The 25840-nt window shown below is 45.9% G+C and overlaps 3 protein-coding genes across 7 annotated transcripts; all 3 read left to right on the top strand.

Annotated features, from left to right (window-relative positions):
- The first annotated feature begins 78 nt into the window (after positions 1-78).
- On the top strand, positions 79-21319 carry LOC108651956 (protein FAM135A). 5 transcript variants are annotated; one of them, XM_018101905.3, is made up of 12 exons: positions 82-446; positions 9153-9325; positions 10601-10896; positions 13863-14109; positions 14626-14745; positions 15503-15532; positions 15742-16069; positions 16131-18994; positions 19053-19264; positions 19320-19560; positions 19623-19749; positions 19807-21319. In XM_018101905.3, the coding sequence occupies exons 2-12, from the start codon at positions 9249-9251 to the stop codon at positions 19870-19872; spliced, it is 4608 nt and encodes a 1535-aa protein (XP_017957394.1). In that variant the 5' UTR covers positions 82-446; positions 9153-9248; the 3' UTR covers positions 19873-21319. The 5 variants fall into 5 exon arrangements, with proteins under 5 accessions (XP_089115535.1, XP_017957394.1, XP_030238256.1 ...); XM_089259409.1 differs by lacking the exon at positions 10601-10896 and having other exon boundaries at positions 79-446; XM_030382396.2 differs by lacking the exon at positions 15503-15532.
- A 161-nt stretch (positions 21320-21480) lies between these two features.
- Rabex-5 (Rabaptin-5-associated exchange factor for Rab5) lies at positions 21481-24007 on the top strand. The gene is made up of 3 exons (XM_018101908.3): positions 21481-21774; positions 21852-22386; positions 22450-24007. Exons 1-3 carry the CDS (start codon positions 21630-21632, stop codon positions 23879-23881), a joined length of 2112 nt encoding a protein of 703 aa, XP_017957397.1. The 5' UTR covers positions 21481-21629; the 3' UTR covers positions 23882-24007.
- A 72-nt stretch (positions 24008-24079) lies between these two features.
- Positions 24080-25375, top strand: scf (Calumenin B scf). Its single transcript, XM_018101914.3, has 2 exons — positions 24080-24650; positions 24711-25375. The coding sequence occupies exons 1-2, from the start codon at positions 24176-24178 to the stop codon at positions 25223-25225; spliced, it is 990 nt and encodes a 329-aa protein (XP_017957403.1). The 5' UTR covers positions 24080-24175; the 3' UTR covers positions 25226-25375.
- The last annotated feature ends 465 nt before the right edge of the window (positions 25376-25840 follow it).

The raw sequence follows: 25840 nt of genomic DNA on the forward strand, positions 1-25840 counted from the left end.
TCTTAGTCTCCGATTGAAATAAATAAAGGCAGAAGGCAGCGACCTAGCCATCGCCATAGACACGGACAGCAACGCACGAAGCGACGACGACGACGCATTCCGTGCTTCGTGCGCCGTGTTCCGTGCTCGTTGCTCGTTGCTCTGTGTCCGGCGCAAGACGTCGCCGTGGTCGCAGTCGCAGTCGTAGACGTAGTTGTCGCTGTCATCAGTTCGTTGTAGATATTTTCCCGGCACGGACGTGCGCTGCTCGCGGCCCAGACGGATAACAGTTGACGGCAGTTGCTTGGGGCTCTGCCACAGTTTCGGTTGAGGTTTGCTCCATTCGAGTTTCATTAGGCGAACCGCAGAGCAGGACGCGGCGACGCGGCGACGCGAGCGAGCACCCAAACGTGGACCCAATAAAATGTTAACCATGCAGCACAGTCAAACGACAAACAAATGAAAAAGTGCGTAAATTATGACATTGTTTGTGGGCAGCAAAAAGTGGGCGGGCACAATTTAAAAAGAGAAGAAATATACACATATATAAAGGAAAATGGGAATGGAAATGGAAAGGAAATCTCTTCGTTGCTTCAGTGCTTTGTGTGTGGGCTTTGTCCCTGTCGTTGTCAGCATAGTTGTATGTGTGTGTGCGCGTGTGTGTGTGTGTGTGTGTCTCTCAGTGTGCGGCGTGTCCTGATAACATCGCAGAAAGTAAAATTAGGGCAAAATGCTTCTGGCTGGCTGGCGTGTGGCAGGCGGAGGGGATGCAAAGGGAGCCGAACAGAAGTCAAGTCGCAGGCGAGCGAGGCAGCCGCACTCCCACGCCTACGAGGGTCCTACTCATCGCAGCCTAATTAATTCAAGGGGTCGCCGCATTCAATGCGAAATCAAATCTATCAACTGCGCCCATAAATAAATCATTGCAATTCGCTCGCACGACGTCTTCAATTATTTTTAAATCATTTGCCGCAAACAAAAGTGGAAAACAAATATTAAATTTAAATACGCAGCCCACAAAAAGAGAAGAGAACGAGAACGACAACAGCAGCAGCAACAACAACAACAACAAGACAAGAAGATAATCCGTCCTCGCGTTGCTTGCTCTGAACTTTTTAAAAATACATTTTCCACATTTTCATTGCCAAGCTGAAAAAGCAGCGCAAATTAAATGTTTAGGGCACAAAAAATAGCAAAGAGAAAATTGAAGAAGAAAATATCAAAGCAAAGAAAAGTTTGTGAAAATGTGAAAAGTGCGTGGAATACCAACGGCCATATAATATTTAATATATATCTAAATATATACACAATACACACACACATATATACATATACATAGAGTATATGTATATAAAATTAAACGGCTATTGGACAAACAAAAGGCGCATATTTTAAAGCTCATCCAACTGAAAATTATTGGGAAAATTTCTTGCCGGTCAAGCAATTAAATTTTACCCCCGCAACATTTAACACTGCTCAGCAAAAGTGAGGCTACAAAGAGATGAAAAGCATTGCTGGAGCATACGTACTTCATAGTTCATACTTCATACTTCATGCTTCGTACTTCATACTTCATACTTCATACTTCATACTTCATACTTCATACTTCATACTTCATACTTTATACTTCGTACTTCATACTTCATACTTCATACTTCATACTTCATACTTCATACTTCATACTTCATGCTTCGTACTTCATGCTTCGTACTTCATGCTTCATACTTCATGCTTCATACTTCATACTTCATACTTCTTCCTCTTGGCTGACTCGACTTGGCTCACCTTAAATAGCATTTCATTTCGTTTCTTATCAGCCTCAACTTTCCGGTAGCTCGCCCTAACCTTGCCTAAACTGCGGCAGTTGTTGTTCAGTGTCATTTACCAATGTGTTGACACAGTCACCTTTTCCACCCGCCGCAGTCCGCCCCCTCTCCAGTGTGAGTCACATGTTGTAGCTGTCATAGCCGTCGTCATAGTCGTCGTCGTCGTCGTCATCGTTTCGTTGTCCACTCGACGTCATGTTCGGCCCACAACAAACATGACATTCTACGGTTCTTTTATGCTTGCCGCACATGTCACGGCAAAGTTAACTGCCACACAAGCCACAAGCATGCCACGCCTCGTCCGCCGGCCACCGGCAGCCGTCAGCCGTCAAGCAGAGGGCAGCATGCAGAGCCCAGCCATGGGTTAAGCATGTTATATTATGTTGTATTTTTATGCGCATCCATCCAAATCCCTGGCAGCCAGTGAAATATGGCGTTGACACGAACCGCTTGCAATTATGCAAAAAGCGTGGCCAGCTGGACTGGGCGTGGGGCGTGGTGTGTGGTGCGTGGCCAAAAGGTCAAGCGCAATTCGAATCCCGAGCCAAATTGAAATTGGCTGCGACAAGAAGAAAAGAGAAGAAAAGTCAAGATGGGAAATTCATGCCTAATTCAATGTTAAATTGTGCGCACCTCGCACAGCAAGAAGCTGGCCTAAAGAATGCCAAGCACATCTCATAATAGAAACATGAGCACGCCCTCTGATCCCCACTCCCCCAAGCCCCTCCAGCCGGAGCGACTCTTTTATTGCCGCCACTTGAGCCAATATTTGCACATTTCAACAATGTTGCCTTTTTTTGCATACATATGCGTGCGTATGTGTGTGTCACCCCGTGTGTGTGTGGGCGTGGCACGCCAACATCATCTACTACTAGTCGGCAGTCATGCATGCACAAATGTAATGAAATATCCCGTTTGCCATTATAAGGCCCTTCCCGTCTCGCTATACAAATGCACACACACACACATGCTCACACACACACACACACATTTATGTATAATGGTGCATATATGGATGTCAGGTAGCATAAAAAGTCGCAATTCAATTTCGTGCCCTGTTCCGCCTTTCGGTCTGTTGCCAATTCAAGTTGCACCTCCAACCAGTCGTTGGCCCACCCCCTGCCCTCCTCTGTCACCGCTGCTCCCCGCCCATGGAGCATTGTACTCCATGGGGGCATGGACAGCGTTTTGAGTGCGACATGCTTTAAGCAGCAACTCAAGTGGTTTGCCAGTTGCAACCCTAAAAAGCGCCGTCAGGCTTCTAATAAAGTCATGCCACGCACAACTTATTTGGTTTCAAATTAAAATTTTTACAATACAACAAATTTTCGAAAAAAAACTCACATTTAAACTGCAAAAAATAACTTGTTATGGTTTGACTAACGGCACTCTAGCTTGAGGTTAAGCTCTGTGTATATAAGTTTTATATATCACTATATCATATACGTATCGAATTATCATGAAAATAGAAATATCATAATGTTGATAGACGGATCATCATGATTACAGAACTCATTATGAAGATAGAGCAATATAATTATGCTGATAGACAGCTCTATAATATTATAGCACTCATTATGAAGATATCGATCCTTAGGATGTTATATCTCAATATGAGGTGTATTATGATTAAATTCTAATCTAGACAAGGCTGTAGATTGGGTTCATAATATCTGTTCGGATGAAAAATATTATATGTAAAGTTCACTCTCTGTTGATCAGCTTTTCTCTATATATACAGATACGACTTAAATTGATAAAACATCTATTGCCTTACACTTACTAGACAATCCCCATTGATTCTTGCTTTCATATAATATATTTATTATATAACTATACTTCATCAATTTTGTTATTAGGCTAACAAATTTTGTATGGCATGGATTGAATCAAATAAATGAGACTTGAATAGATATCCTCGTCTTGAATCACGTGCATTGCACGTGCAACTTCTTGTTAATGCTTCTTCCCTATACACTCAAGTGTAACACATATTTGATCCAAGGTGAATTCATACCTTCCCAGAGTCACATTTCATCTATCCGCCCTTACCACGTCTAACTCCAATTTATATAACATATTTTCTCGCGCATTCGTTTCATAAATAAGTCACAATTGCTCCCCACACACATGCTCAATCTTCTGTTACCTTCTCCTGCCACGCCCATGCCTCCAGTTACAGCTTCCCTGTTGACCACGTGACTAGACACTTTCCGGTCATGTAATGCGACACGCCCCACGCCTCCGTTTGCCCATTCCCGGCCAGCACTTGGTCTGGTTCCCAAGCATTTGTTGGCTATTGTTCCTTTAGTTGTTCATCTCGACGTTGTTGTTGTTGCTGAGTTCTGCGCCCTTTACTGTTGAAGTTGTTGTTGTTGTTATTGTTGCAGTTGTTATATTATTCTGGCTTTGGCCTCTTTGGACAGGGCGCACGTGAGCTACCCCATTGGCATGGCCATAAGCACGCGATGCACTTGGCCAAGACGCAACCCTTTGCTGCCCCGACAGCTGCAGCGGCAACTGTTGGCAATTTTCATTCCGCACGAACGACAGCAAAGAGAGAGGGAGAGAGAGACGGCGAAAGAGAAGGGAGGCAGCAAGTAGGGAAATTATTTTCATGCTCACGGACGGCGGCACTTGAGGGCATTCTTTATGACATGCCTGGGAAAATGTCTGCGCTGGCAATGCAAAATTCAAGAGCTTTCGAATACTTTTTTATTCTCGCTGTTTATTAAATAATTTAAAGCTATTCCATTTGATCTTTGCTAAGGCTATAACACACAGAGAGAGAGGGCGCAAGAGAGGGGGAGAGATAGATAGGAAGATGGGGAATTGCGGATTGTCTGCCGCAGCTTTTACACAAAATTGTCTATTTCCTGTGTGTCTGGCCGGCCTGTTGTGACTCGTCGTGTCGTGACTCAAGGGGCTCCCAGAGGGGCGTGTCCAGGTGACAGGGCAATCGAAAAGAGGGCTTCAGCAAAAAAAGAAAAGAATACAACAGGCAAAGTCGACAAACAGGCCTCAAATTTCATCAATAGCAAAGCAAAGCCAGCAGAGACAACGTAATAAAAGAAGATTTTAATACTGTCTAGTACAGTTTAGCTGGAATACCTGTGGAAATTCTATGAAATTTATTGGATTTTATATATAATACTTAATTTGATATGTAGCTTAAATTTGATATATTTATGTACATAAATTAGATTACTCTGTTCGCACATCCCATCCCTCTGCTCCTTAAGTTTTTCCCTTATCTTCTCCCTCTTTCTTTAGCTCTCACTCTTTCAATTTTTACCAAACATATGTAACTCTCTCGCATCTTCAATCTTTTCTCTCTCTCCATCTATCAAATGTGCTCTCTCTTTTTCTCCCTCTCTCTTTATCCATCTCTCGTGCTGTTACTCTCTATATTTACATATATCTCTCGTTCCGTCCCTCGTTTGCTCTCTCTTCTCCTATCGCTCAGTCTTCACGTTGTGTGTTTCTCTCATTTCCAGCTACTTCACCTTACGTCACTCTATCTCTTTCTCTCACTTTTTGATTGCCTTTGATCTTCACTTAGTAATTATTATTAGCATACTTCAAATTTTACAATATGTAAACAATATTCCATTAAAATGATAAGATTTCAATCGTTGTAAACGAAACATTTTTTTTTGGAAAAGCTGAAGCTCTCAGAATTTTAATAAAAAGTAATAAAAGAAAGATGAAAATGTAATTGAATTTATGGCCATGAGCCCGAGCTTTAAGAAGGCCAGCCATGAATCCTGTTAGGAAATGAGCCAACGCACAGAAATTAAATTGAAATATGAACATGAAAAGCTTCTTTCACATTTATCAAGAGCCCATCGAGGTTGACCTTAGACATTAACACATTCACACATATCTGTGTGTGGGTGTTTGTGTGCGTGTGTGTGTGTGCGTGGGAGGAAGAGTATCAGGACACTATTTATCAAAAAGAAGAAAACTTGAAGAGCATAAAGAAAACAAACGTGCCACAAATCGAGGCAATGGTCCGGCTCACAGCTTATCAGCATCTAGGGGCCGGCTGCTGCCATTGACGGCTCCTTTACATAGATGCGGAGGCTGTCCCACAAAGCCCAGGCGTGGGTGGTGGCCAGACAAAAAAAAGGCGAGAATTTGAGAGAGTGAGAGGGGGAGCGGGAGAGAGAGAGAGAGGGTGGCATGTGGCGAGACAGTGGATAAATGAGCGGCATGCTGATGGCCAGGGCCATTTTGATGCTCGATGCGAGAGTCAAAGGAGGCATTAGGTACTATAATCATTATGATGATAAGCACGAACGGTTTGATTTTTCCCGTTTATTGGTGCTCGTTGTCAGCGACAGGACGTTAGGGCAACAAACCCCCGCGAATCCGCGTCAGCCATTAAAGTCAATGTCTTCTGCCTGATTATGAGCATCATCATCATCATCATCATCAGCAGCAGCAATAGCATTATCATTATCATAATCGTAATCATCGTCATTCACATCAGCTGCAGAGTCTCTGTAGCCAAGTGTTTTGTTTTGTTCCATTGCTTCGAGTGGCGCTTCGTCTGAGCTCGATGGCTCTCCATATACCCAAGTATATATCCAAATGTAACAGCCAAAGAGAGTGACTGCAGATCTGAAATGATATTTCGCAGCAGAATGTTTCCTTCCCCTATTCTGGCATTGTCTGAGTTCTTATGCTCGCTTAATGTCCAATTAAAAACTTTTTCAAATCACTTTAAACTATCAGCATTACGGGCTTTGTGGCCGGCTTATTTCGTCCCAACAGCCAAAAATTTCGCTTTTGTTAAGCCTCCAAAATGTATTCAATTGTTGGCCGAACTGCTCGCACAAATCCCCAACAAAACTCAACTTGAAAAGCCGAAAGAAAAAAATAACAAAAATGCCGCTGCCCATTACAAAGTGCAGGATGAGCCGTTAGAAAGTTGTCCCTTATACTCGACTGCCTCATTATTATGCACTGTACTCTGTGCCGATTTATGCGAGGGTATGTGGGACTGGAGTCTGCAGCATGTAACGGGCTAGTTGGAGTCGGCATTAATCATGGCTGTACGTAGAGACTACAATAGTTTGTCATATATGTATATTACGTATACGATCCGTGAACCCAATTCGCTTCAGCTCTTTTGTATATATTCAGCTATCTCTTTCTGGTATGAACTTAAGAACTATTTCTAAATTAGATTTTCTTTAGAGGAAATTGAGCATACAGCTTCATTAGCTGGCTTCCCGTAGCATATCCTGTTAGTCTAGCATATCCTTATATTGCTGCTGCTGCGTGTTGTTTGTTATGCTTTAGCATACAGTTTTTTTTTTGCTACTTTTCTGTTGTTGTTGTTATTGTTTTTGCTTCTCGCATGAAACTTTCGAGTTGACCCAGTTACAAAGTTTATGCACATTTGCCCAGCCAAACAGACAACGCTGCGTATGGATAATATTTGCTTAGAGCTCGAGCTAAACGCGTGCGTCGCAAAACTTTCGCAGCGCTACAAATTTGCTTTTAATTTACAAAACTCAGCGAAATACGAAATTGGCATAAAATTGCATATTTCATCAGCAGCAAACATTAGAAGTCATTTTGATGGGGTGGGGCGAGGGTTGCGAGGGTTGCGAGGAGGCGTGACAAGCAGAAGAAGGATTGTTGCTAATGGTGAACTAGACCATAATTGCGGCAAATATGTGTGCTCACAAATTTATGTATGTGTGTGTGTGTGTGTGTGTATGCTTTTGTGTAAGGATCTCTGGCAGCAGCATCATAACTTTCGCTAGGCAGGTGCCGTTGCTTCTGCTTCTGCTACTTCTTCTTCTTCTTCTGCATTTTGCTTAACTGTACTGTTTATGTACTTCATTTTAGAAAATGGCGCAGTCTGGTTAACCCACATTGACAATGGGGCTGGCTAACACACACACACACAGAGAGACATAGTATAAGCGGCGCCTGTTTGTATCAACGTCTTTTGCCATTGTGTCAACAAGCGCAGGGGGCAGCCTGTGACCCACTGCAGTCAGAGCGAGTGAGAGAGCGAGAGAGGTAGACTGATGAGGCAGGCAGCACAACTGACTGCGGCATTAACTGCAGCACATTAATGTTATTGTGGGCGTCGCTGCGTGGGCTTAGCGCTTGACTGACAACAGCAGCACAAAAAGGAAATGGAAAGAAGAACAAGACGAAGGTTAAATACGCTAAGAAGCAGGCAAATTATATAGTACCAAGTGTACTATACTATAGCATTAAGAAGAGCTTTTCAAGAAGTAGATAAGACGTGTGGTACATAAATAATAAGAACTATCCATTATAAATAGAATTGTAGTGAGAGAATATGTCTAGTTACAAGGAAATGTTATAAGCAGATGTAAGTTTTTATAAACTATTTCATATAGCAGAGATAGTAAAGTGTTTATATATATAATTTGTAATAAGGCAGTGAAAGATAACTCTGACTGCTTTCAATTAACTTCTCTTTTCAAGCTGAAACTAAGTTAGACGTATAACAGAGGCAGCTGCAAGATAAAAGCAAAACTAAACTTATCCAAGTTCTGTCGAGATATCTGTGGCCACAACTAAAGTCTAATATACCAGAGCTATTTCAGAATCATATAGACAAATTAAACTTAAGGCAGATATCAACTAAGTTTGCTCTGCCAAGTAAATTCGTTAAGCATTAGTCGCAGCAGTAATATCGATTCAGTTGCTCAGCCTTAAGGGTCCTTCCGCACATGTGTTACATATTTCATATCAAATTTCCAATGCCCTTCGTAGCTGAATGCGAAAGACGCTTTTGTTGTTTTGGACGATTAAAAGTTGTAACCGTCGTTGTCGTCGCGTATTTTTTGATGTTGTTGTTGTTGTTGTCTTCTTTGCCTGCTTTTGGCCTCATTCTTATGACGGCTTTCCCATTTTCCTGCCAACAACAATATGTTGTTGCTGCTGCTGTTGCTGCTGCTGCTGTCTCTTCACTGTGTTCACTGTGTGGCTGACCTGCTAACCTCAGCCGCTGGCAACTGGCAGCTGGTTAGCTTACTGCACCACCACCAGCACCACCAGCACGCCGACACAGCCGCATCGCACTTGTCCCACCCACTTGGCACACTTTCTGCACAATTACAAGCCAATCAATTGCTCGAGCTGTCAATAGTTTGCAATAAATATTGAGAGCGCGGCCTGTGCAGCCTAATCGAACTTGACTCACGGATGCCAACGAGTCCAGTGCCAACACGTAGAGTAGCCACTTATCACAGTTTCTCTCTCCCTTTCTCTGGGATAGTTGCTCTCGCTCTATCACTCAATTTATCCCTGTTCAACACTTCAACTCACATCTTCCCTCTCCCTTTGCAGCCTCAACGACCTTCTGCATGACAACCTGAGCTGCAGTTGTCCAGCTGACAGCCACCGGGCCAAGGAGTAGCTGCCGTCGTAGCGACTGCCGTAGCCATGGGCGATCTGCAGGCCACGATTGAGTTTTCCGTGGAGCTGCATAAATTCTTCAATGTGGATCTCTTTCAGCGCGGGTAAGTGCGAGAAAATCAAGAAAATTCTCGAAATATTTGTGAGAAATGTGCATTCGATTTGATATTAAGTGAATTGGGCATTGCCATAAATTCACATATGCTGGCAATTAAATTGAATATCTTGCTCAAAAGTGGGTCAATAAACGCATACATATATAATATCTGAAATATACAAGAGATTCACGAGAATTCCCCTGAAACACGAAATGAAACACCTGTAAAATAAAGCAATAAATTCGCTGCAAAAAACTTGAAAAAAAGAAGAAAATTTACGTACGCCAAGTGTTAAGCAAACAAAGGGAAATGAAAGGCCGTGAGAAGGAGAAGAGGCAAAGAATAGTCGACTAGCAGATACCCTGACTTAATTGCAAACTGATTTTGGGCAGGAATGTGGAATGGAAAGAAAAAAGCCAATGGACTTCCGAGAATGCGAAATACCAAAGTTGAGCTCAAGAAATCTCTCTGTTAGAGACAGTTAGACTCAGCTAAAAATTTTAATAAATTCTAATTGATATACTCTATACTATATACCCACTCTCAATGTGTGCAGGGTATATAAAAATATATAGCAGAAAAATCTACAAATAGGCGTGGCAAATGCGGCAGGCACTAATTGTCAGCAAAGTGTTTATGCGATTGCAGTTGCTGCTGTTCATGTTGTTGTTGTTGCTGCATTGGTTTATTGTTGTATTTGTGCTGCTGTTGACGGCAGCCCTTGAGGATGCCGTTATGCCACACGCACAACGACAGAGAGAGGAAAAGAGGCAGGGAGAGGGCCGGCGTCAGGTGGGAGGCGGCAGCTCGTGTGTTAAAAATACATGAAAAAAATACCGAAAATAAAACCGAAACTCGCATGAAAATCTGCGCAAAAATATAAACAAAGCGGCAGTGGAAAAGAGATGGCAGGTGAAATGGGAGACAGAAGGAAAAACAGCGAACGAACGGCGGAAAATTGAAATAAATTTCAAGCAATTGTGTGCTTAAATTTTTATATTCTTTTAACAGCAAAAGGCAAATGGCGAATGGGAATATGATCTGTAAATATTTTAAAATTCATCTGAAGTACATTAAAATAAATATATATGTATATATTATGCTCGCAAAATATGTGAAATAATAATACATTTTAGTAGCAGAAGAACTGTGATTGCTATATATATTTTTAAACACGTCTCACGCTGCGTATACGTCATATATTTATATGCAAATTGCTATCAATGCAATGGTTGATTAATATACCAATCCATCTCTCTCTCTCTCCCTCTTTCATTACAGGCTTTATCAGGTGCGTTGCGGTCTGCGCGTTTCACCCCGCCTGCCCGTCCAGGTGGAGACCAGCATACCCGAGTCGCCCAATGCCAAGCCCAATGGCGCCTCCAGCGAGCCCAGCGACAACGAACGGGACAATGAGCTGGCCACGCCCGTGGACGCGGCCACAGTGCCAGGCATTGGCAGCTGCACATCCGCCACCATAATCAATGGCAGCGGCGCCTCACGCATCTTTCAGATACTCTATCGCAACGAGGAGGTGCCGCTGCGCGATGTCATACACTTCCGCAGCCATCTGCTGGGTGAGTGCATTATGCATGCCATCGAGTCAACGATAAAGTTTTCCATTCAATTGCATATATAAATCAAGTGGCTGTCGCTGCGCCAACTTTTCGCGTTGACAGGCCCAGAAAGTTTCTATGGCCAGGGCGCCTGTCCCAAGTGCTCAAACTGTTGACCAACTGCTGAGCGTATGTAGAGTATATATAGGATAGAGTATATATATATGGGAAGTGTAACTTTAACTTTGGCAGCGTTTCTCTAATTGCATTTGCCACGCCCACTCTTTATGTGTCAACCAAGGCGCAATTAGTTGGCCATAGTTGGGAACGTCTTTCGTTACTTTGCAGCCCCATTTAAGGGACTTGGCCACTGCATTGACCTGATTTGAAAGTATTGGCAGACGCTTTGAGTGCCTTGCAGGCCCAGCTACAACATCAAAGCAACAAAATGCAAACAACAACAGCCTCAGATTAGGGAAGAAGCGTGTATGTGTGTGTGTGTGTGTGTGTGTGTGTTATGTGCATGCCCACAGACAATATGAAAATGGCATAAAAAGTTAACCAGGCGCAAAAATGGGAAACAAATTGAAAGTCAATTTCATGGGTCGAGGGGGCGATGCTAAGGGGCGGAGCGCTCATAAATGGAGGCAAGGCAGTAAAAAAAGTGAAAATAATAATAAATAAATATAATAATAAAAGAAGAAAAGAAAAGAAGAACGAGAGGCAAAATGTTTTGTTCGCCTGCTGCACAGCGTAAAGCACAATGAAAATAAATTTTGGGCAAATAGACAGCATTTTCAGGCATTTTTAAGTTATTTATTTGTTTTTATAAAAAAAATTCAGTTTGCTGCTCAAGTCTATTGAGCCATAAAAACTAGGTGGGAAATGTAGAAATATATTGTAAGCTTTTAAGTGTAAATAAATATTTAATATAGAGGTAGAGGTAGATGCAGAGGTAAGTAAGAGGAGGTGAAGTAGAGGCGAAAATCAAATTTACTGACAAAGCCTAGCAAGGCAGAAGTAGATGAAGAACAATATGTGATTTTCATCACACATGTCTGGATTTATATAAGATTCATCAAACTCTACATAATGTAGTCTAACTCTTAGTTACTAAACATGTTTTTATGCGCAAGAGTCTCTAGAATCTGCAAAAGTCTCTAGAAGGCAACAAAGAAAGAACTGAAAATCAAAGACTAATCACAATTTTGTCCAAAAATGTCTATCTATGAGTGGCTCTAATCCCACGCCTTCTCCATCAGCTATCACTGCATTAAATCTCTCAAAGGACTCGAACAGAACTGTTTTAAAATGAGATTAGATTAGATTAGGATAATTCCATTGAAGGCAGCTTCACAAACTACATTTTATTTGCCATGCTTTTAGGGCATAGGAGCTTAGCATTTGTTCAAGGTGCGGCTTAGTGATTACATTATATTCCAATCTGATTAAGTATCCCTTCCACCCTTGCGCCCTGGCACCCTTCCGCCAGCTCAGCCACATGCTCATTTGTATAGTCGGCTGATGAGCACTTGGCAGACTTCATCAGATACCCGAGAGCTGCTGCTGCTGCTGCTGTTGTTGGCTTTGTGTGATGTGTGTTGCGCCGACACCTCCGTTGTTGTTGTTGTTGTTGTTGTTGCTGCTGTTTGTAGTTGCTCTTGTTTCTGCAGCAACAATATGTGAGCAGCAGCAGCAACAACAATGGAAACAACATCATCCACTCGGCTGTTGGGTAAAGTGATTAATTCATTTGGACAAGTTTTGCGTGCTCCCTCCACACAACAACAACAACAACAACAGCAGCAGCAGCAAAGTGGAATCCTGTGAAGTGGCAGCAAAAACAAAAACAATAAAAAATACCACAGCTAAACAAAAAGTTACTTTTACTTGACAGCTTTTTGTTGCTATACTTCCTACAATGCCTGAGTGCCCCTCCCCATCTCCCCATCCCCGCCTTGCCCCTACCACAACGGTTGCCGCAGACAACACGCAAGCGTTGAGTAGCTATGCAATTTATCTCTTCTACACGTGTCTCAGGTGCGAGCTGTTGCAATTGCAGCGTGCTGCAAATTGTCGCAGGCAGCATGATAAACTGCGCCGCAGAACTGATGCCAGGGGATTCGCCACGCACTTCACTCAAAGAGCTCAGCGTTTAAAGATACATATACATATATACACATAAAAACGGCATAAAAATCAACAGAACAAAACAAATACACAAATACTGTCAAACAATTGTCACACAGGGCGTATGAGCAATGCCCAAGTACAGCTCTGACAGACTGATGTGGGTGGGTCGTGTGGCTGGTTGGGTGGTTGGCTTGGCATGTGGTGCGCAACTTTACTTTTATTGCCTCTGAATGAGACTGAAGTCTGACTTAGCTTTAGCCGCGCAAATCCCCGTTTTATGAAAACAAATGAATTTTATGTTAGTCAGAAGAGTTGAGGCAGCCAAAGAGCGAAACAGAGAGAGATAGAGAGAGCTCGATGTGTATATATGTGTAAGTAATACTATCTCTGTCTGTGTGCGCTTGCTTTGGCTGACCATAAACGCGCGTTCAGGTGTGAAGCGAATTGAATTTGATTAAATGACATCAAGTATACGCCGCGTGGCCAGGCGCATTGGTAACAAGATTTACTGTTAGTTCCTGTGGCTGAATTTATGAGTCAGAGGCGTGTATTGATTAGCTTGCCTAGCCGCACATTAACTGCCTTAAACTAGCTCAGCCTGGCATACACAATAAATGTTAGCTTAAGCGAAAACCAATAATCAATGTTGACGAGCCAAACTAAAGCCCCAACTAAATGTAGTATAAGAAGAAGAGGAAGAAAATATTTTGAAGTATTGCGAATGCCTGCAAACGATTATTTGCGCTGGGAATTTGTTTGAGCTTGTGCTTGAGTTGAACATATGACAATATTAAGTACAGCCCACACAAGGTCTATCTCTATCTCTCTGTCCATCTATCTCTTTCTCTCTGCAGTTGACAGCCGTCACCTGAAGGAGTCCATCGAACGGGCAGAGTTCTCGCTGCAGCTGGAGCTATGGTTCGGCGAACAGAACGGCAGCAGCCAACTGACGTTGGCATCCACACGCAATCTGCAGTTGAACTTTCATCCGGGACGCGGACTGCACTATCATCTGCCCGTGCTGTTCGACTACTTCCACTTGGCGGCCATCAGTGTGGGCATTCATGCCAGCCTCGTGGCCCTGCATCAGCCATACATAAAGTGAGTGAATGGGAATGGGAAGGGAAGGGAACGGGAATGCGGGCCGGACCACTTTGTCTGGGCAGACATGCAAAGTAGGAAGAGTAAGAGAGAGAGGGAGAGAGAGAGCGGGAGAGTTGACAACATGATCTCTAATGTCAACGTTGATAGTCATATATTTTTTCTCTTCTTGTCCCTGTTTATGTGTGTGTGTGTGTGTGTGTTTGTGTGCGTGTCCTGCTGAGCTTGATTGGAGCGGCAGTGTCTGGCCGCACAAATCATTTCCAACTCATTAAAATTGCACACAACACACGCCCCGCCTCCTGCCACTGCCCTCTCTCGGCTGTATGTTATAAAAGTCCTGTCGAGGCGGCTCCTCTTTCGCCAGCTCTGGCCTCTGATGCTCCTGATGCTTCTCATGCTTACATTTTAATGACTCCCCCTCCCTCTCTCTCTCTCTCTCTCTCTCTCTGTCTCCCGCGCGTATTTCAATTGTCTTCCTCTTGGCAAACTTGACGACAACTGCAACCACAACAGACTGCATCATTTGGGCGGCATTCGTGGAAGGGGCGTGGCATCGCTACTCCTGTTACCAACTGCACAGCATCTACTGCAGCCGTGGCGCAGTCAATTTTTACGCCGTTTGATTCAGCAAAAGTTCGTATACGCCACATTCGGCACGCCCTCCCTGAACAAAAAAACTCCTTCATAGCTCTTGTGGCCAGCTAAAGTTGTTGGCAACTCTTAAAGCTACAGTTATTTGATATTGTATCGCTAAATCGAAACTTATTCCACACACCTGGCCACCCATTAATACACGTTTCAGCGAATGGCGTGTGAGAGCGCAAATCTAGAGAAATCCGTGAGGCGCCGAGCTTGAACCGCCATGAATAATAGATTAGCCCACTTGAATTGAAATTCCTTGTTGACCTTGGCCCCTGTCTGCTCGGAATTTTGATGTTGATTACATTGCGCTAACTCCGAATTGCCCGGTTATCCTCCACTTGGCCCAAAACTAAAGCACAATCTGTGCGCAAGTTCCTGCTAAATTATTTAGTTGGATTAACTTTAAGTTACATTTTGCTACAATTTTCATTTGCTGAAACTATTTTCCTTGTAAGGTATATTAGATTTTAAGTCCCATTTAGTTTTTCTTTCCTTAATTTACAGTCTTGGTACGGTATGTGCCACGCCTCAGTTAAATATCGTATATAAGCCCCATTAAACAAGCATTTCTTTTAATTTGCTCCAATGGAATTCAACACATTTATTTCACTTCATTTCATTTCATTTCATTTGAATCTCAACCAATATTCGCATATAAACCCATATAATATACAATATACAATCTAACGCATGGAACGACTTTAACACACGACTACGAAATAATACAAAATACCGTTCTCTGGTGCAGGAAAAGCATATTCTCATATATCAAGTTATGGTAAGATTTCAAAATACCTTTTTGGGTAACTAATTTCATCCACTTGTAGTCTAGTTGCCAAGCTTTGCAGTGCTTTCAATGTGTATGTGTGTGCGTGTGTATGTGTGTGCGTGAGAGAGAGTGTGTGAGTGAGTGTACATGTGTATGTGTGTAGCTCTTTGAAGTGTAGTCGCGTAACTAGTTCTGACTCCAGCTGAACTCTCTTCCAGTGCGCCACGCAGCTCGAAGCCTTGGAGCGCCGGCAAGCTCAGCTGCCGAGGGAACACCTCGCCTGGGCCCCTGGAGGCCGTGTTCTTTGGCCCCCAAATAGGCGGCACCACCAAGTGCAGCGGCGGGCCCACTGGCCGCTTGCTGCAGTCGCGTCAGATCCATCGGGACATCTGCAGCCTCCTGCTGGGCGCCATCGAGCAGCTGAAGGCGACCCTCAACGAGTTCAGCACCGTGCTCCCGCCGAGCATCAATGCGCAGATCGGCTCGCCGCCGCTGCGGGAGAACGACACGGGCGAGCGACTGCAGCAGCTGCTGGAGCAGGCCAAGGTGAGGATTTGTCCTGAATTTCAAGAATTCAATATAAAGGTTTTCTGATCTCTGCTTGCAGCAACTGGAGGCGGAGGACGACTTTGCCACGCTGGCCAATTCGGACATCGCGCAGCTGTGCGCGGAGAGCATCTTCTGGTGGCGTCGCGTGCTGCTCGCCTCCCGCTCCTCAACGGCGGTGCACACGCTGCTCGCACGCAAGCACCACATTCTGCGCGTGCGCCGCTTTGCCGAGGGCTTCTTTGTGCTGGAGCAGCCGCGGCATGCGGCCACCGGCTGCCACGAGATGAACGGCAACGGCAGTCCCGGCCACTGCCAGGGCTATGCGGGCATCGCGGAGCTGGCCAGGCGCAGTCGCTACTTGCAGTCGCTGCCGCCGCTGCCCGTCCACTGCACGCCCATCGACGGGGATGCCGCCTCGCTGCCGCTGATCTTCGAGGATCGGTATGTGGTGCCCGGCGCCAGCTATGGGAGGCGTCGCTCCGGCAGCGATCCCCAGCTGGATGAGACGGCGACGGCGGCGAGCAAGAAGAAAACTCTGGCGCCCGACAAGACGCACTCGAGCAGCAGCCTCAATGGCACCAAGGACTGCCTCGCCTGTCACTTCGACTACGACTATCCGGCGAGCAATGGCAGCGGCCCGGCCCATCCGCATGCCAAGTGCGTGGTCACGCCACGCTTTGCCCTCGGCGGCGAGGTGCTGCAGGCCAGCTTGACCATTGCGCCGAGCAGCAAGGAGGCGCAGCCCGTGGCACTGCGGCACAATCTGTCCAGGCACTCGGTTACCGGGCTGCTCGAGGATCTGGGCACGGAGCCGACCGAGACGGCGCTGCCGACGCGGCACAGCAAGTCCCTGGATCAGCTGGACGGCTGCCAGACTGCAGCCGCCGAGACGCACGTGCTCGAGCCCAGCTGCAATGGACGCCAGGTGAGCTACAACACGCTGCCCGCCGGCCTGGCGCGCCTCCAGGCGGACGACCTGATGCGCAACATCTGCGAGTTCCGGCAGCGCTATGGGCACGCCAGCAAGTTCGACTACTTGAACGAGATCAAGCTGCTGAATCCGCCCAAGCAGCCGGCGGCCAGCAGCGGCGCCTACAATTCGCTGCCCAAGAGCATGCTGCCGCCGCGCAACTCCTATCCGCCGCCCCCGCCCAGCCAGTACACGACCATGCCGAGGAGCAACAGCTCCCAGATACCGCGCGCCGTGGAGATCGCGCGGGTGCGTGTGTCCGACATCAAGGAGATGCTGCGCCAGGGCCAGGCGCAGGGCGCGCTGCGCAAGGAGTCGAGCAGCTCGGAGAGCGACATGATGCAGAAGCTGCAGATGCTCAGCTCGAGCAGTGTGCCCTTCCGGCTGGACGCCACCACCACGACCACGGTCAACAGCAACAACAACACCAACAGCAGCGATCCGAACACCAGCGGCTTCAGCGAATCGCTGCCCAATCTGGCGCCGCCGCCCGAGTTCGATTCGGATGCGCGACGGCAGCGCAGCAATTCGACGTCGTCGCTCAGCGAGGAGAGCGGCTGGGTGAGCAGCCGGCGCAGCTCGTTGGCCGTCTCCAGCCCGGACACGATCACCAGCACCGGGCCGCAGCAGAAGCAGCGACACACGCAGCTCAGCCTGGGCATGGGCATGGGCCTGGAGACGCGGCTCAACGGCGAGCAGCTGCGTCTGCGCCTGCAGAAGCTGCTCGAGCAGCAGCAGCAGCAGCAGCCGCACAAGCCTCAGCGGAAGCGTCAATCGGCTGGGAACAGTCAGAGCCGCACGCCCGCGCGTCTCCAGCAGCAGGAGAGGGAGAAGGAGAAGGAGAAGGAGCTGCACAAGAAGATCTCATCGGTGACCGTGACCATCAAGAAGGAGCGTTCACGCTTTCAACTGGATCGACTGCGCCATCTGCCAAATGGCGAATCCACCGAGGTGGAGGACTTGGAGCGTCCGCCACCGAGACGCCGTCACAAAGGCGGCGCCGCTGCCAGGTGCGAAAAGTCCAAGTCGGACTTTGATATTACCAGCTTGAAGGATATGCAGCCGCTGGATGCAGTTTGCCTGCCGCCACCGCAACAGTTTCAGGATCAGGAGCAGGACCAGGAGCAGGAGCAAGTGCTAGCACCACCGCCACCCGACGAGTTTCGCGATCCACCACCGGAGCCAGCACCTGCTCCGGCTGCCGCTCCAGCTACAGCTCCACAGCCCATGCCCATGCCAGCTGCCCCTCCAGCTGCTCCGGCCGTGGCCAAGTCCAAGACCAAGTCGATGGCCTGCCATGTGGTGCTGGCACCACCACCACCGCCGCCGCCGCTCAAGGAACGACAGCCCATAGGCGCCATTGACAATCCCGTGTACCACATCTACGAGTCACTGCGTCCCATGTCCACCCCGGCGATCTTCAGCAACAAGCCGGTGCTCAAGTCACACAGCCTGGCGGAGCTGAAGCGACCCCCACAGCATCAGTGCAAGCAGGAGAATGGCGTGGACACGGAACAGGACGAGGACAAGGAGAACGCCGCCAATGGCCAGGTGCTGGTGCGCAACAAGCAGTCGAACGGCTCCATTAGCAAGCCCAAGCGCAAGGGTCAGCCCGCTGGGCAGGAGGCCAGTCCCAGCATTTCCCTCCTGGAGTTTGAGAAATGCCGCGAGGAGTTCCGCAAGCAAATCAAATACCAGGGCAACATCTACTCGGACTACGTGCAGCTGGCCTCGGAGCTGCCCTATTTCTACATCAGCGACGAGTATCGCGCCTTCTCGCCCAACGGCATGCACCTGGTCATCTGTGTGCACGGCCTGGATGGCAACTCGGCGGACCTGCGGCTGGTGCGCACCTACCTGGAGCTGGGTCTGCCCGGCGTGAATCTTGAATTTCTCATGTCGGAGCGCAATCAGGGCGATACCTTCTCTGACTTCGACACCATGACTGATCGGTGAGTGCTCGGAATTGTCTGCCCAGAATATAGATTAATTCCCTTTTACGTCCATCAGGCTGGTCGCCGAGATTCTCTACCATATCGACAGCTGTGGCTTGAATCCCGCACGCATCTCATTTGTGGCCCACTCGCTGGGCACCATCATCGTGCGCAGCGCCCTGGCACGCCCACAGATGCGCCCTCTACTGCCGCGCCTGCACACGTTCCTCTCGCTCTCCGGTCCGCATCTGGGCACCCTCTACAATACCAGCGGCCTGGTCAACATGGGTAAGTGCGAGCAGCTAGTCCAAGCATTCAATAACTCCATGCTCATTCTCCTCAGGCATGTGGTTCATGCAGAAGTGGAAGAAGTCGGGCTCGCTGCTGCAGCTGTGCATGCGCGACACCACGGACATGCGCAACAGCTTCCTCTACAGACTAAGCCAGCGCAGCACTCTGCATCACTTCAGCAACATATTGCTCTGCGGCTCTAGCCAGGATCGCTATGTGCCCGCCCACTCGGCACGCCTGGAGCTGTGCAAGGCCGCCATCCGGGACAACTCCACATTGGGCACCATCTACAGGTGGGTTAGAATGAACAGAAGGTATGTCTAGTGGAGAGACTTATCTGCCTTGCTCCTTTCAGGGAAATGGTTCATAATGTCATCGCCCCCATTTTGGCCAGGCCGGAGCTAACGCTCGCCCGCTTCGATGTCCACCACGCGCTGCCCCACACGGCCAACACGCTGATTGGAAGAGCTGCTCATATTGCGGTAAGATCCAATGTCCGACATTAGTGGGAATATTAATATTTATCTATTTTATTGCAGGTGCTGGACTCTGAGCTGTTCATTGAGAAATTTATGCTGATTGCGGGCCTGAAATACTTCAGTTAACATGTCTAAGCAGAGATCCTTGGACTAGTTACAACTCTAGCTGACTTTTGAAACAGCCAATTTGATATGGAAAGCTCTATGAAGCGTTTTGTAGACCTAAGCTCTAGCGACTAAAGTACTCATATTTTAATGTTATTTAATGTGTAACACAAGAATCTATTTGAGTTTGCAACACACGCAGGAGACATACCACAAAACACAGACACACACTCACACAAACACACACTGTTTGACTATATATACAGATATACTACAATATAATCCACAAGCAGGATGTTACTGCAGTTTCTTCAGCCAACAGAATTCCAACTGCAATTCAGTTGGACCAAGGAATTTATTGAAACAAATTGTTAGACTTGAAATTTTTGTACCAAAACGCAAATCTTTTGTAGAGAATTGACAAAAGTTGAAACAATTAATCAAAATGATTGCAAAATGGGAATGTTTAATCAAAAAACTATAACCAAAGCGGCGTAACTGTTAAAAACGTGTTATCGATAAATTACAATTTTTTATAGCTAATAGAGTTCAAAACTTAAGGAAATAACAAAACAACAAAAAAATGAAAACAAACGGAAGCCAAAGACATCCATCATAAGTAGTTTAGATCTAAGTTAAAACTATTTACGAGACTTTATGAAACGGTTGAATTGGAGCAGTAGGAAAATGAGAAAAGTTCATGATAAGTATACGTAACTAACGATAGCTGAGCACACGAATACAAGGTTGCATTTCGAAAAATATGTATTAGCAATTGTGAGACTAATTAAAACAGAAGAACAAATGGTTTTTCCAAATCTTTGTACTGCTAAAAAACAAAAGCAACTATGGTAGGCAGGAATTAGAGTAGAGATAATAGACCATTTTAGAGTTGAGTAGTGGAATTAATGCATTTGTGGAGCGCGTCAATTAAGCTGGGGATCGCATTGAGAATCGTATGGCAGCCTCTTGCAAGTAAAGTTTTCTTTAGCGCAAATCTGAATTTGTTAATTGGGAACAACAAAACAATGTTAGTAAATGAATCGACATGTAGAGCAGTTAGGTCAACTTGAAAATTTTGTAGTCTAGTCGTAGTCGAATTGTCGTCTACATAATTACATACATAGTTATGTGTGTTTTCTGAGCTTTTTCAAATCGTTGTTGTGAACATTTTTAGCTAATTACCAACTTTGACTTTTCATGTATAACTTTTTAAAATCTACCCATTTAGCTGTATACATACCAGAAGTTGCATTCTATTTGTGTAACCGTCCTAATTCTAATGCCTACAATACAAAATTTCATTTTAAATACATGTTTTATGCATAGAATTTAAGACTTTTGTGAGATGTTTCCTAAGGCACTTCGATTTTACTAAATGTATCCAAACAAATTGTGCCCTCAGTTGCAATATAAATGTTTTTTATTTCAATAAATAATACTAAAATATAATTTTAGTAAAATTCTATTCATCTGGGTTGTTTATTTATTAAATTCCTAGGTAAGCGGCAGTCCAAGAATCTAACACTTCAAATAACCAACCGCCAAGCTATTCGATCAAGACACGTATCGATGTACACAATTTTGGTATTAAATTGAAATATCGTAAAGTGCTGTTTATTAACATCGATAAATTAATACGATAATCCGTGTAACAGCTGTTTATCTGCAATCGAGTGGCTGATCCGACAATAAATACAAATTTGAGTTAAAATCGAGTCGCACAGTTGCTGCAAATACTTCATAGCAATCAAAATTGTGTAAAAAAACCACGCCCAATGATGGCGAACCGTGCGCCCATGCTGCGAATCGGACAGCAAGACCTAAAGTGCCGTCAGGGCTGTGGCTACTACGGGAACACACAGTTCGATGGACTCTGTTCGAAATGTTTTCGCGAACGCAACGATAAGCAGCGAAAAAGGCGTAAGCCATCTCAACTCTTGTTTATCTATGCTGTAGCAGTTAGTCATGCGCGTTATTCCCCTATTTATTTTTTTCAGAAAAAGCTGGCGAGGATCATGAAACTTTGAAAGTGAATACCAGTTCCGCTGGCGGAACTCTAGAGCGCAAATCGCTGCAGCATTCGCTCACAACGGGACGTGCAAACAAAGCAAAGAAGCAACCAGAGAAAGACGAGCCAACAACAACAGCCAGCACAATGCCCCGGAAAAAGTTTACTGTTCCGGCTGTGTTGCAAAAAACGCTGAAAAGCAAATTCCCGGTTGCTGCACCGCAGCCGCGTGTGCCAAGTGCTACCGAAAGCCAATTTATGTTGCAGCTGCGGCAGTTACGGATCCCGGACGATGGCAAACGGAAGCTGAAATCGGAGATTCAGCGGCTGGATCATGAGATACGCAAATACATGAACAACAATAGCAGCAAGAATGTGGACGAACTTTCGGAGCTCGTACAAAACGCCTACACGAGATTCGCGGATCTTGTCCACAACGATGCCCGTTTTGAAATTGCTACCAACGAGGATCGAGAGATTGCCATTGACTTCTTTGAGAAAGTCGTAATGACACAGAATCACAAGTGAGTCATAAATAAGGGGATATCCACTACTTCAACAACTTTTCATCTTATCTTCTCTCTCAGTTTGCTATTTAGTCCGTACTTCACCACAGACGAGGAATGCGATATCAAAGTGCAAAAGCGCATACGGCAGTTGAGTTGGATAACGACGAAGCATCTGGACTGTAGCATCGATGAAGTGAATGCAGAGGCCCGTGACTTGGTGTACAATGCCATATCGGAGCTGGTGGGCATCGACTCGTACTACTCGCCGCAGGAGAAACTCCTCTGCACGGTCCGCTGCTGTCGTCACATTTTTGAGTTATTAAAACGAGCAACGGGAGGACCCGCCAGTGCCGATGATTTCTTGCCGGCTCTAATTTTTGTGGTGCTGAAGGCGAATCCCGTCCGTCTGCACAGCAACATCAACTTTGTCAATCGCTTCACCAACGCCTCGCGAGTCATGAGCGGCGAGGGTGGCTACTATTTCACCAATCTTTGCTCGGCCATTGCCTTCATTGAGAACCTAAATGCCGAGAGCCTGGGCCTCAGCGCAGAGGAGTTTGATGCATACATGTCGGGCGAGCCGACTTATAGCACACCCTGGGAGAGCGCGTTGCTGGCCTGTGAGAGCCTGCATCTAATCTCGGAGAATATGAAGTGTATGGAGCAGTTGCAGAAACGAAACTCAGTCATAAGCACAGGCATTAAGGAGTTTGAGCGCGAGTTAATAGAGTTTCAGCGCGAGATAACAGAAAAAGTGGACATGGTTATGGAAAAGGCACCGCTCACACTGCTTCCCATTAAAACGCCACCGTTTCTCATAAGCCAGGCACGTGCCCATTTGGCCCAGGATGGCGGTGAAGCAGCTGCCGGTCACTACCAGTCCAATTTACGCAGCCTCAGTCAACAAACGTTGACAGTTAAAGGCAAGGAACAGATACTCGAAGATTCTCAATTAGACGTGGGGCACACGTTGGCGCTTAAGGATACCAGCGTGAGCTCTGTGGGTCGTTTGTCGCCTCTACATCCGAATTTACCGCAACCAGACCAGCTCTTTGCCTCGCCCATATTTAATTATACACCGTTTGACGCAGTTTCGCTGCTGGAGGAGACATCTGAAAATGATGACGTTTTGATGTTGGGCACAGAGTTCCAGGGCGGCTTAACAAACATCAACTATGATTTCGATTTGTCAGATCAAAGCGGCGAGAACAGCGTCGCAGATGAGTCCAAGCTAAATCTAGATGAATTTGATCCGTTGGCGCAGCAGCGGAATGCCCCCACTACCCATCTAGATGAAACAACATTATTGGACACCACGACTGACAGTTTGATAGACAGTGATGTGCCAGTCTCAGAGGTACTATTGCCATCCCCACTGAAACCGGAGGTGGCCAACTATCGCGGCTTCTCCAATTTTGAGATTCCAAGTATCTCTTGCAACACTGGCGACTTTAGTTCTCTCAATCAGGATGTCAACGATCCTGTCGCGCCAGTTCAGATCAACAAATAAATTTATTATCCACACGTGGCCATCTGTAAATAGTGCTTTATTAAAACTGCTCATATTTATTTATATTATTCACAGCAATATTTTTAAGAAACTTGCTAAATAAATATAAAATAGTTGACGAAAATACGTTACTCAAACGATTCCATTTGCAGCTTATCGATACGTAGTCGACGAATTGAATAGGCGACGAAAACTATCGCTAATTAACATCGATACCTTATGCGTCGTTTGAGGAATTCATTCTAACTTGATTTACTTTTGTTTGAATACTCAAAGCGAGCAGACGGCGCTCTGATGGGAAAAATGAGAACTGGAACATTTCTACTTGTTGCTGCCGCTGCGATAAGCTTGGTCGCCGCGTCCAGCATACCGGCTGCCGACGAACTACCGCACGACCCGCTCGAGCACGATTCGCTACATGGCAGACACTTCGATGGCGGCGAACACAATACGCAGTTCGACCACGAAGCCTTTCTGGGCGCAGATGAAGCCAAAAAGTTCGATGAACTCACGCCGGAGGAGAGCAAGCGACGTCTTGGTTTGATTGTGGACCGCATTGATGAAAATAAGGATGGTTTTATCGATCTGGCCGAACTTAAAGCCTGGATTCAATACACCCAGCGTCGCTACATTGACGAGGACGTGGATCGAGTGTGGCGTCAACACAACCCAAACAACGAGTCAACCATTGACTGGGAGGTATACCGCAAGACAGTCTATGGATTTATGGACTCGCTGGACAAGGAGGAGTTGGAAAGAGAGGAGAATGGTAAGCACTGCTTGTCTCTAAGAATATTTTAAAAGCAATGTACATATAAAATTCTGGCAGGCATTTCCTATAAGAAAATGCTCTCACGCGACCGTCGTCGTTGGGCTGTTGCCGATCAGGACCTGGACGATAAGCTGACACGCGAAGAGTTTACAGCATTTTTGCATCCCGAGGAGCATCCAACCATGCGTGATGTAGTGCTAAAGGAGACCACCGAGGATCTGGATAAGGACAATGACGGCAAAATCTCCATAGATGAATACATTGGCGATATGTACCGCCCGTCGGGACCCAATGAGCCCGAGCCCGAATGGGTACTTAGCGAGCGTGAGTCGTTTTCCATTCATCGTGACACGGACGGCGATGGATACCTAACTGAACTGGAAATACGTCAATGGATTGTGCCCAATGATTATGATACTGCCGAAACAGAGGCCAAGCATTTGATCTTTGAGTCTGATTCGGACCACGACCAGAAACTGACCAAGGAGGAAGTGCTGGACAAGTACGATATATTCGTCGGCTCCCAGGCCACGGACTTTGGTGAGGCTCTGGCACGCCATGACGAATTCTAAGATTGAGTCAGTCCCTATAGCCACTAAGAACAACTCGCAACTCGAATGCCAAATAAATTGTAATACTTATAGTTAGCTAGTTAAGACACAACTTTACAAGTGCATTATACTCGACTTTACTTAAATAACAATACGAATTTGATACATAAATTGATTTGATTACCAGCTTAATTGATATGCATCCCAGAAACTCACACGTCAGCGCTGCTGCGGAAGAGATTGGTCCATCGTGGGTCGCACATTCATAATTTCTCTGTTTATGGACACGTCATGAGAACAGATACACTCTCACATGCAGATACACACTCACTCTAGCCATCGCACACACATAGAACGCGTCCGCCTCGTATAACATAAACATAAAACGCTTTTGTTGTTGCGCCGCTGTGCCCGATTAATTTCCAGCTGCGAGAACATTCCGACAAAAACAAAAGCTGGACGCTGATTTCATTATTTCTTTTCTTTTTTGATTTTCAATTCATGTTTCAATCTTTTTTCGCTGTGATAAGCGACTTTGTCGTCGACGTTGAAATTGAAAACCAAATGAGACCTGTTGAGGTCGCTCGAAATGAATATCTGTAAACAGACATACATATATAGACATAATTATTTAAA

Source organism: Drosophila navojoa, chromosome 4, assembly GCF_054131105.1.
Source record: "Drosophila navojoa isolate 15081-1374.11 chromosome 4, UAZ_NAV_1.0, whole genome shotgun sequence".
Lineage (NCBI taxonomy): Eukaryota > Metazoa > Arthropoda > Insecta > Diptera > Drosophilidae > Drosophila > Drosophila navojoa.